The 12,627-nt window shown below is 47.7% G+C and overlaps 1 protein-coding gene across 1 annotated transcript in view; it reads right to left on the bottom strand.

The window, feature by feature from the left end:
- Nucleotides 1-12,627, bottom strand: part of SLC12A3 (solute carrier family 12 member 3) — a 231,757-nt gene that overhangs the window by 24,177 nt on the left and 194,953 nt on the right. The window contains exon 18 of the mRNA XM_086947698.1: nucleotides 7,303-7,409. Within this exon, the coding sequence (XP_086803824.1) occupies nucleotides 7,303-7,409 (107 nt within the window). The remainder of the gene's footprint in view (nucleotides 1-7,302; nucleotides 7,410-12,627) is intronic.

Below are 12,627 nucleotides of genomic sequence, written 5' to 3'. Positions count from 1 at the left end.
ATCTACTGACCTTGGAACCGGCAGGGCTGCGAGGGTAGAGCGGAGGACTCCAGTGTCCAGGAGTCTCCGCGCGCCCGATTTCAGCTGGGCTCCTCTCCCTGCCGGCAACGCCCCCATCACTGGAAGATTTAACGGGCTGAGAAGAGCTGCACAGGTGGATTCCCTGCCTAAACGCCGCGCTTCGCGCACTTGATTGTGGAACCTCGGACCCAGCCTCCCTGTGACACCACGCCTCGCCGGACCCGCTCCGCGGGTCCCGCTTCGTGGTGTGTGGCCTCAGCGCACCTCTGGGGCAAATCTACTGACCTTGGAACCGGCAGGGCTGCGAGGGTAGAGCGGAGGACTCCAGTGTCCAGGAGTCTCCGCGCGCCCGATTTCAGCTGGGCTCCTCTCCCTGCCGGCAACGCCCCCATCACTGGAAGATTTAACGGGCTGAGAAGAGCTGCACAGGTGGATTCCCTGCCTAAACGTCGCGCTTCGCGCACTTGATTGTGGAACCTCGGACCCAGCCTCCCTGTGACACCACGCCTCGCCGGACCCGCTCCGCGGGTCCCGCTTCGTGGTGTGTGGCCTCAGCGCACCTCTGGGGCAAATCTACTGACCTTGGAACCGGCAGGGCTGCGAGGGTAGAGCGGAGGACTCCAGTGTCCAGGAGTCTCCGCGCGCCCGATTTCAGCTGGGCTCCTCTCCCTGCCGGTAACGCCCCCATCACTGGAAGATTTAACGGGCTGAGAAGAGCTGCACAGGTGGATTCCCTGCCTAAACGCCGCGCTTCGCGCACTTGATTGTGGAACCTCGGACCCAGCCTCCCTGTGACACCACGCCTCGCCGGACCCGCTCCGCGGGTCCCGCTTCGTGGTGTGTGGCCTCAGCGCACCTCTGGGGCAAATCTACTGACCTTGGAACCGGCAGGGCTGCAAGGGTAGAGCGGAGGACTCCAGTGTCCAGGAGTCTCCGCGCGCCCGATTTCAGCTGGGCTCCTCTCCCTGCCGGCAACGCCCCATTGGCGTAACACTTAAAAGGAGGCATCTGATCCGCTGCGCGGGAGCGCGCGGGAGCGTCCGGGAGAAGCCCGGGACAAGGGCGGGACCGTCTGTGGCCGTCAGTGGCCGAAGGAGGCCGGGCTGGGCCCACTCTCTTGATCCCACTTTGCATTGCAATCAAGGTTATGCCTTCGCCTCCACTACGGGAAGCCCCCTTAAGGGAAGGTGCAGCCAGCACCGGGACTTTGGACAAGTATTTCAAACAAAATAAAGGTGAGGCGGACTCGGAAGGCTCACTTGAGAAAAGAAGGGCGGAGCGTAGGCGCTCCATTGAATGTATGAAAACCAGGCCTTTGCTAGATATCATTCCCTATCCCGCCACCCAAGAGGTAGACTCGTTACCCAGTAGCTTAGCACTAGAGGATATCCCTGCTTTATTAAGGGAAGTTCCCTCCACCCCAGGGATAGCATCTGGAAAAATCATAGAGCCGGGCCCCTTAGAGATTTCCCATACCCCTGTCAACCTGGTAACCCAAACGCAACCCACACAACTGGTTAATAAGAGCAAGTCTAAATTAAATGTCACGGCGGAGATACACAGGCCCCCACCCAGTAAACGGGCTCGGAAAACAGCGGGGGGGCGGGGGAAATCTAAAATATCACACCTGGACTTTGGTAAGAAAAGTACTAACATCACCCTACCAGGGAAGACCACGGAGATAGTGCCACCACCCAAGCTCTCAAATCCCAGCATAACTGCTACCACCAAAGAGCCAGAGGCTATTACGCCGATTTCAAACCACCCACTCTCTGCTAAGGGGAGCATAGAATTTTTACTCCGCTCCCTTCTGCAGCCTATCACCGATAGTTTAAAAAAAGTGGAGATTAGGCTCACCTTGCTAGAAACTTCTCTCACCACTCTGAATACCCTAGTAAGCAAGCAGACTAAGCTAGTGGAAACCCATTCCTCGGGTGGGGAATCTTCCAAAGTAACCAACGCTAATAAAGCCCCCCCTAGAAGCATGCCATCTGCCGCCCCTCTGCAACCCCTCATGGCTGTTCAACTCCAAGAACGGCACAATAACCCAAGTAATAGACCCACTGATCCGGTGGTCCCAGCCCCACACACTCCACAAATAGAGTCCACTGGAATACATCAAGATCAGGTTAATGCCCCCCCAACCATGCCCACTTGCCCAACTCCCAGACCACGGAGGCCAGACCTCCCACCTGAGGCTAATAGTCTGATGGTGGTCTTAGCTGGTGCCCCCCATTTAAGATCAGGAGAAAACGAGGATTATCAATCCCTTAAGAAAAAGGTAATAAAATGGCTCAACTGGAATCGACCCTTGCCACCTCACTTTAATAACGAGATCATCATGGTGAGAAGGGTTCCATGGCTAGGGAAGACCAGGAAAACCATAGTGGGGGACTGTATCATGGTAACCTTTAAAGATCCGGGCACGGTTCGACACATCTGCGGAGGGACGAACCGATCCCTTGACTCCACCATACAGACCCTCCCAGTATCCTTTTTCTTTCCTCCAATGCCTAGGCATCAGGCCCCAACACACGATGGTTGGACAAGGGTGAACTACAGACGCAATTACAAAGGCTTTGTCCAACGCCCGTACTTCCAACCGCCGGATACACCCTTCTGCGACTTTAACCGTTTTAACTGTTTGAATGGGCTGGATGGGGTCGACTGACTTACCGTCAGTAAATCTGCGACAGGGGTATCGGGCTTCTGTGGCCCCTTGGATCCCTCCACTGTGTCCCCCGGTGCTATCTCTGGCCCACGGAATGACATACTCGCCTCAGAACACGGCCAAATTGAATCCTCATACCTAGCCACTGATGGAGTAGATGTTGCTGAGCGGATAACTATGGCTCCCTCCCATGAGGGCGAGGGGGAGCTGGGACCCTTGGAGCCACACGTACTTTCTGCTGCCATAGCCACAGGCTCCATAATGCAAATGGACTATGGACTTACCTCCCACATCCCTCATGCCATGACATCTTCCACCTCCGAACATTTGAGGATAATCTCCTGGAACATCGCGGGACTAGCAAATAAATTCGAAGAGCCGGCCTGGGGAAAGTACATAGAAACTGGTGACATATGTATGTTCCAGGAAACCTGGGCCAGAGAGGACTATGAGCATCAAGGCTACGCATCCTTTTTTATTCCAGCTAGATGGGAAGGCAAAGGCCGACCATCAGGGGGGCTTGCGACATGGATTGCTGTTCATCTGGGCTGTGTGGCAACACGGCTCCCATGCAGCTCCGACGACATTCTTGTGGTCTCTCTAACATGGCCAAACAAAGTCAACCTCCTGCTGATCAATATTTATTCCAGGCCAATGGGAAGGGCAAAAGAATCACCGACTTTTAATGAACTTTCGAACTTTTTATTGGAACTGTCGACTGATTCATACTATGTGGTGGGTGGGGATTTTAACTCTCACTTTGAGCCACTCCCAGGCCTCCAGGAAGGGTTCCTATCAGAAGAAGAAGAGAGGTGGGCAGTACCTGGGGTTGATGTGCCATCTCCAAAAGCTTGGACCCCACTAGCGTTGCAAATTACTGCCCTCACGTTAAGGTATGGACTTAGAGCGTGTAATGGGCGAACTAACTCCGACACACCAGGCAAAATTACTTATAATCGCCAGGGAAGGGAGTCACATTTGGACTATATTCTGGTACAATTAGCGAGGTGGACAACAGTACAGGACTTTAGGGTAGTTGATAGGATGGACAGTGACCATAATGCTCTCGAGCTAGACCTCGTCCACCCAGCACCCCAGGGCCTAGCGACCCATGAGGCAGGGAATTATCCCACACTCCTGATAAACAACAGCAGGAGAAAAATTAGGTGGGAGCATATGGTCACAAACAAGGACAAACTCCCACTGCTTTATGCAGAGATTACCCCCATCCTGGAAACTGTCGGGGACCTTGATAGTGTGGCAAACAAAACAGATATAAGGAGTAAATTGTTTGATGCCCATAAAGAACTTATAAAAGTCGCGGCACCCCATTTTACACGCAAAGTGCAAAAACCAAAAGTGAGGCCCCGAGGCAAAACACAATGGTATAACATAGCCTGCAGGCGGGCCAAAACAGAACTCCTGGGAGTAATTAAGGAGGGCAAAGGAGGGGAACGTCTCAAGCAATGCAGACAAGCCTATAAGAAGCTTCTCGCACAGGCCAAAATAGAATGGGAGGAAAACCAGTGGGAGGAGCTTACAAAGGCCCTAGCAGTACAAGACCAACGCCTGTTCTGGAGAATGGTGAATGGGGGATCAGGGAGTCTACATTCGGCAGTGGTGCCTAATATAGCTCCTGGAGTGTGGCAGGCCCACTTCCAGTCGCTATATAGCGCTGTGTCCGGAGAACCCCCTGTGCCAATTGAACCAGTGAGACAGGGCCTGCAGGCGGATCAGATTACACTGAGTGAGGTTACGGCTGCTATTTCAGGCCTGGCTTCGGGGAAGGCGCCTGGCCTGGACGGGCTACCGGGAGATCTGTATAAACAGGAGACCACCGTCTGGGCGCCCTACCTCGTAGCCCTTTTCAATGGTGTCCTTGGTGGGATGGAAATCCCCAGTACTTGGCTGGGGGCTGAGGTGGTCCCGATTTTCAAAAAAGGTTCCCCCCTGCTCCCAGCCAACTACAGACCGATTAGCCTGATAGATGTAGCACAGAAGCTGTTCGGCAGGGTTCTCCTGAACAGGCTTCAGGAATGGATTGAGGAGGTGGGCGCCCTCAGTCCATATCAGGCAGGCTTTAGGAAAGGGGTATCGACTGTGGACCAGGTCTTTAGACTGAATTTGATCTACTGGAGGACCGTGAGGTTCGAGGGCGGTAGTCTGTACACGATTTTCGTGGACTTAAGAGCCGCCTTCGACCTCGTGCCCAGGGGAAAACTCTGGGTCATCTTAGCAGGGATGGGCGTTCCACCAGACATTTTATTGACCCTACAGAGGCTGCACCATAATAATTATGCCCAGGTGAGGTGTGGGAGGTCGGGGGAGCTGACAGATAGATTTCCCGTGGGCAGAGGGGTAAGACAGGGTTGTGTGCTGGCGCCGACCCTGTTCTGCCTCTTCGTCAACGGGATATTCGCTCACCTAAATGCCACCGACTATACAGATGCCCCTAAACTGAATGGCAACAGTGTGCCCGCAATAATGTTTGCGGACGACACGCTGTTGGTATCCAAGACACCCATGGGCATTCAAAAGATACTTGATGCCTTTGTGGCCTTCTGTCAGGATAGAGGGCTCGAAATCAATGCCACAAAGACCAAATATATGGTGTTGAATCCAAGCCCCAAACAGCGCCCGAATCCCTTACTAGGAGCAACGAGACTGGAAAGAGTTGCCACGTTCGAATATCTCGGCGTGACACTCAATGAAAACATGACCTGGGAGACCCATCAAACTAGGGCTAACCTTAAACTAGTACAAATCACCGGGGGCATTTCACGGATGATGACCGGTTCGACCTATCGCCCATTGGGGGCCCTAATCCAGATATATAAGGCACAGGCAAGGGGGGCGATCTTGTACGGGGCTGAATTGTGGGGCCATATTCCATGTCGGAATTTGTCTTGTACAGAAAACAGGTTTTTAAGACAAATTACCGCACTTCCCTCTAGCACCCCGCTCCTCCCTTTGAGGCTTGATTTAGGGCTACGGCCACTTGCCGACGAGATAAGTCTAAGACCCATTCCCTTCTGGCGCAGGCTATGGAGCGGTGACGATCTCGCCGATTACAGGGCGGAACTGGTCAAACTACTAAAACACCCCAAGGCGCTCAGTATTCCCTGGGTCCAAAACATCCAGTCAGTTTGCACAGATTTGGGGCTCCCCGAGTTGTGGTCCGAACCAGCTAATACAGCACCAAGAATCCCTAAGAGAGCACTCGCGAAGCTGTACCACGAGCACAAAAGGGTTAGGGTTATAGCTACCCAGACAGAGGGGTCCCTTTCCTCCTTATTCCTGCAAACCAAGGATCTTTATACATTTGAGAAAGCTCTTGATCCCGTTTACCCCATACTCACCAGAAAGTTATTTCTCCAGTGGAGATACGGCACTCTGCCTTTGCGGTCCTTTACTAGTACCTGGGCACAAATCCCTTCTACCAAGTTCTGTCCTCTTTGCGTTGACAAAGAGGAAAATGACTTGCATGTGATCTTCTTCTGCCCAGCATACAAGACAGCTAGAAAGTACTGGCTGCTGCCATTGATCAAGAATTTGGGTGGCAGGGAATATGTACCGATGTACAGGATTTTAAAAAGCGATGTTTCCGGCCCAACTGTTTTTGCACTTTCCAAATTCTTAACGAATGTCTGGCATACGCGCAGTCGTCTTTTAAAAAATGCTGGGTAGATTGGAGAATCTCTTACTTTTTAACAATCATCTGTAAAGTCTGGTTTTTATTTGAATAGCATGCATTGATGTTTTAATAACTGTGACAGATTCATGTGATTTTATTGTATGTGTATCTTTTATGACCAAATGGTCGAAATAAAGATTGAATAAATTATATGTATCCGCTATTGGTCCATTTCTGGATAGCTTAGATCTCCAGATATTTGGTGCAACTCACTTGCAGAATCTTTTAGCCTCTTGTGTCTAAACCATCTTTGTATATGCAGCAGCCACAACACATTAAGCCTCTCTCCCCTGCACCAGAGTCTAATGGTTCAATCCGTAAAGGTTTTTTCCAACAGGAAGCACGCCTAACTCCTGGAAATCATGACTAAGCCACACTCAATATGCTTTGTGAATTGGGCCCGGAAGTTCAAGAGTAATTCACACTTAGTAGCACAACATTACTTTTTCAACTAGGATCTTAATGTCTTAACCGAGATTTTGTTTGTCAAGCAATGGCTTAACATATCAAAAATCTGCATTTCAGAAAAAGGCCATGCCTGTCCTGAAGCTGAGAAAATTCACATGGCTTGGCATTAAATACCCATAAACCTGCTTGGATCAGCACCCCTCCCCCTTTTCCTCCCTTCCCCTCCTCAGCTAACCAAAGGAGCAGGCATAGGAAAGGAGGGGATTCCCATCAACCAAGAGTCTAGAGGTAATCCAGCAGGTACTGTGTTGATCTGTTAAATGATGAAAATGGTTTTGTGGGAAGGGTTTTCCAATATACACATTTAACAGCTAAAAAGACAAGTAATGATGAGGTTATGCAATCAACACACACCAGTCACTGCAAGAGATCAACAGAGATCCACCACCTGAGTGAAGCCACCCCCCTTATGAAGCCCATAGTGTGTAATATGCATATTATGACTTACTGTAGAATGCCCACATAATTTTCAACAATCCGTGGGTGAGTAGACTGCCAGTTCTTCTTGAACCCCATCACTAGGATATTTGGCTTCATTCTTCCAAGACCAGATGCCTTTGATTTAAAAATAAAAGGAACATTTGAAACCAAAGACCAGAAAGTGCATGTTGAATGCAGATTGGAAAAGATAACAGAAAGTTTGATACCTGTCGGTTCATCACTATGCCTGAGACAGCAGCAGTGACATTATGCACGATCTGAACCCACTCACATCACTGTGTCCTGACAGCCCCTGCAAACAGTGGCAGGAAAGGCAGTGCCAGGGGTACCAAAGGTACAACTTCTACCCTGACAACCCCTAATTTCCATCTATGAAAGAATATCAGGGTTCGTAACACATACCAGGCACATTGTCCCTGTTTGCACCACAGAGCCCCTTTAACTGGGAGCACCAGACCCCGGCAGTGCACCCTACAACAACTCGTGCCTGCACTGGGGCTGGCGCAATAGTGAAAGGCAGACTGGCTGTTTGAAGTCGCGGTATGCCTTCCACTGGGTAAGAGGGCCAGATATTCCCCCCAAGGCAGCTTCAGTGTGTGCACGAGTGCCAGGGTATGTCTGGGGGAGCATGGCACTGATTGTTGCCCCTTCCAAGGGGCCTACTAACTGCATGTTACATCTGGGACTCTTTTTCCCCCACTCCAAAAGGTGTCCTTGTGGGGTTACACTAACTGCACGCCACCTCTGTGTGGCACACAGTCAGTGCATTTCCTGATAGCCCCTTTGCACCTGTGTCTGTAATGCGGCGTGGGCACAGAGGCAAAATGTTTCGTCTTTTACATGGCTCCACGCCCACGTGCAAATGTTGAAATGCTCTATTGCAAACGTGCCAGGGCAAAATTTGCACCGGGACAATCCGCAATTATAGACGGGGCAGCACAAGAAACTGCATCCTCTTCTGTAACACTAAAGTGGTCCTATGGAGCAATAAGCTAGTGCAAATGCAGGGGGCCGCAAGAGGACTGTAATAGGGCCCCAGATCTCAGCAATATTTAGTTTATCAAAAATGATGATTTTAGGGCAAAGAAAACGAACTTCTTTCAATTCACTTAGTTTATTTGAGGGGAAAACTACTCTGTGTTGGGCAAGGAATTGCTACAAGTCATTGAGCGGTCAGCCTGTCCCAGCGATGGACTCCTATCTAGTGAGTAGTCGATACTTGGTATGGAAAGGGACCAGCCATGATTATTGCACTTGTTCCTGGCACCAGAATCAGAAGTGCTGGCACCTCAGGTATGAAAAGTGCAAACAACTGGCAGAGACAGCCATTTCCGGCTGCACAGAGGACAGATAGTGCTGCAGAGCGGACGTGTCCTATGGATCGGGGCTGGGGTTCTACCACCCAGTGGGCTCCCAGGCATGCCTCATCAACACAAATCTGGCATTAAGAATATTTTGTGTTCAGTGTATAGTCCAAAACACAATTACCCCAAAAAGGCTTCCTTGTATTTCTGTCTTTCTTGCCCCCATTCAACAGGCCTGTCGTTCGCGGTTAAATAAGGTACATTTGCTACAATACATATAATAGAAAAAGAAGTATAAAAATGCATTCCAGAAAAGCTGAGGTTTGGAGGAAAGAAAGAGCATGGGTGGTTGTTGCATGCTGAGAGGTTGCAAGGGTTAGAGGTAGAGTTTCAGAGGAGTGTTCTTAGTCATCAAGAGGAGATGTTTTTTTAGCCCTCCTTAGACATGAGACACAAGTAAGAAGAGTACTAGAAGGCACTGAACAGGGTAGGAATAAGAGCACATACAATGGTGTAAAAAAGCACAGCATGGGACATGGACGTCGCTAACAGATTACACGAGGCTCCAAAATCTGGTAATAGGAGACACCAACATAGGACTGAGGAGTCATGTATCCCACCTCAGGGAGTACACTGATACAAAGAGTGGGAAATGCAACAGATAGGTGGGTCTAGCATCTACGTCGCTTACACAGGAAATGGGGCTCCAGAATCTGGCAATAGGGGACATCAACATAGTACGAAGGAGCCATGCATAACCCGTAAGGGAAAACATTTATACTGGGCTGTGTGAGTTGCAACAGGTAGGTGGGTCTTACAGCTAGGTAAGAGAGTCATGTACAGGGACATCGCCAATTCATGACCATTACTGTGAGAAACACTCAACATCATGCAAACGGGAACATGTTGGGGACAGAGACACTGCAGACACATATACTCACTCAAGAAAGGGGGATGTAAAGCCACAAGGATAATGCAAATACATACTCAGGAAGCACGAACACAGTACTGGGACAGGGGGAAATCTATGTCGGGCAAGAGAAAACTCTGAAGATAAGGCACAAATGTACTCACACAATTACAGGGAACATGCTAGCATGAGGACATAGAAACGCAAACATAAAAACACAAACATGACATGATTTAAAATTACTCCCTACCTACTTGAACAGCGCCCCTTTGCGTCTAAACTAGGTTGCACTTTAAGTCTAAATATCTACATACGAAGAAACCAATTACTGATACAGGAAGAGGAATGCACAGGCTGCGGGACAGAGCACAGAGATTGGACTGGGGAAGGGCAGTGGAGACAGGCCTAGTGGGCAGTGGGGAAGAGGGACAAGGGAGAGAGGGGGAGGGATCTCCCAGCCAGTGCAGTGCTGCTAGAGGGAGAGAGCCAAAGACAGAGCTACTATGTGTAGATACAAAAGCACTGACCAGGCCGCACGATCCTAAGACGGGATCATATGGAGACAAAGGTAATAGGTCTATGAGTATCAAGGCTTGGGAATTAGAGGTCCTGAAATCAAAGCAAAACACTGCCAAAAGTGCAGCGGCAGAGAGGATAAGGAAGGTGATGGAGCAGATTTCATCTGGAGTCAGGCATTGTTTATTTTTGTGCTTCAGACAGACTGCATTTAAAATTGACACGCACATTTTGGTGCAAGTTAAAAAACATGGCACATGAAAAATATGAAAGTGAGACTTAGTCAGTCTGAAATGCTTGTGCTGAATTAACATGTGTTTTTGTAGTGTAGAGAAAAGTGGCCTTTTTAGCTTTGAAGATTAATAGAATGTGTTTCACTCTTCCCAGCTCAACCTTGTAATCTAAATTCACTATTTCTGTCTTAAGAGACTTTGGCTTATTGCATATTTTGATATACACGTTTAGTTTAAAACACCCCTTTCTATAATGTGTGTGAATTAACAATGCACCAAACACTGCACATGGGGCTAAATACTTTTTTTGCATGAAAAGCCATCTAAAACATTAAAGCACGTTGCTGTGTGCGCTGTATTAACTGTGTGCGCTGTATTAACTGTGTGCGCTTTTAAAATTTACACTAAAGCATAAAAATGCTATGTTGCACATTGCACATTTATTTTGCATGTTGTCATAAATAATAGAAAAGCTGCTTGAACTTAATAGCTTGGCTAGGTAAACAGTTATAAGGGGTATTAGTATAAGGGAGGGAAACATAATGGGCTGATTTACATGAAATTAAAATTCTCTTTTGTGTCTGTTTTGTTTTTGGGCCTACAATTAAATGGCTGCCTGTGCATCCAGCAAGGCTGTGACTTGCATTAAAAGAAGAGAGCATGCACAGACTGTGTCAGTTGTCCTCAAGACATGAAGGAGTCAAGGCCACTGTGAATGTACATTCTTTTGATTGTGCCAATGTACCACAGTTAGTTAAAGTATCCATCCAGCCTGCGCTGTGGAAGGAAGGAAGAGAAAAGGATAGAAACATTTTTACTAGCAAATGTTGCAAACTTATAAAATGTATTTACTCATGTATGCTTCTTTTGTTAAAACTGGTATAGTCAGGATTTTAGAATGAGTCAGGATAGTGAAACCTCATGCCATCATGGCTGACCAATCACGTACAAGTTTTCCTGAAGATGCAACATTTTTGTGTCGTCTGCCAAGAATTAGAGTATAAATAATGACCTCTTTGGAGGCGTGGTTGGCTTCTAGGCTCATTAGGCTTTAGGCTTCTAAGCTTTAGGGGGGCGTGTGAGCTCTTGAGAGAAGGAACAGATTGGACCAGGCATTCTATGGGTTAGGTATGATATCGTCACGGGTGCAGCCATGGGTGGGCGTCCGAGGAGAGTCAGGTGGGGGGTTCCATGCTTATTTTTTCCCAAAGTCCTGCCACGTCATATTTCGGCACGGCAGGCCACATTCCTTTAAGGTCTTGTGAAGGGCGGGCTGTTTTGCTATTTAGACACAGAGACGAGCAGAGAGTGCAGCTGATGAGGACAGAATTAAATGCTAATATTCTAAGTTTATGCTTTGACTTAATAATTAGGTCTGAAATTTGTCTTATGCATTTATTTCTCTTTATGGCAGATTTTTGCAAACTATTTAATTATTGATTAGCCTTGCAAGACTATTTTTCTTAGAAACTCTTTTAGAGTTTTAACTGATATTTTGCGCCACATTTTCGTTTCTACATGTGATGCTTATATGCAGAATGTAATGTGCTCTGTATTAATGCTATTTTTCCTGTTTTCCAAATTCTGTAACCTGATTGATATTTTACTAATGAATAAAATGTCAGAGAAAAAGCTTAACTTTTGACTAGAAAATACAACCCTTTAAAATACTCAACAACTCTCTTCATTGGCTTAAATAATAATTGCATTTTGACTGTTCATGGTTATTTAAAGTCTCCTGAAGGTAATACATGGTGTGAAGGGCCCAACACCTTTTTCAGCGGTAAAATAGAGGTAGCATGAGGGTTTTGCACTGAGAAATTACCTGATGAAATTACCGATCTATCAGTTTTTGGTAGCAGAGGATGGTCATTATTGATTAGTTTGGTGATTAATGATTATTGATTTCACCATTAACTATTCAACTAATGGATCATTGAATTTAAAGAAAAATAATTTCCCAAATTAGATAAATGTCCAAGTCCTGATTCCTGACTCCACCGCTCAGAACCTGAAGACTGGCAAAGCAGTACTGGAAGGTGATGCAAGAAGTGGTGTGAGTATCAATAGGGCTGTGAAATGTTGTTAATGTGCTAGGATGTATTTTTGAAGTGTTGAATATATTAAGTTTTTTTTTTACTGTTGGTGAAATGTTGATCATTTTGAATTGATGGTGTTATTGATTATATTAGTAATTTCATAGGACATAATTTTTTTGATTATTGATTACATGTTTTAACTCTTCATGTTAAGTAAGTTAGTGTATTGTTCTATGTTGTCTGGAAACGCAGGTATGCACACCTGTGGGAATCTCGGGAAGGAATAGCGGGTGGTAAATGGAAGCCACCCCGCTCTGAGGTTACTCGTCT

This window comes from Lissotriton vulgaris, chromosome 12 (assembly GCF_964263255.1).
Source record: "Lissotriton vulgaris chromosome 12, aLisVul1.2, whole genome shotgun sequence".
In the NCBI taxonomy this organism is placed as follows: Eukaryota; Metazoa; Chordata; class Amphibia; order Caudata; family Salamandridae; genus Lissotriton; species Lissotriton vulgaris.
The sequence above is the reverse complement of the archived record's forward strand: the minus strand, read 5'-3'. Positions and strand labels throughout refer to the sequence as shown.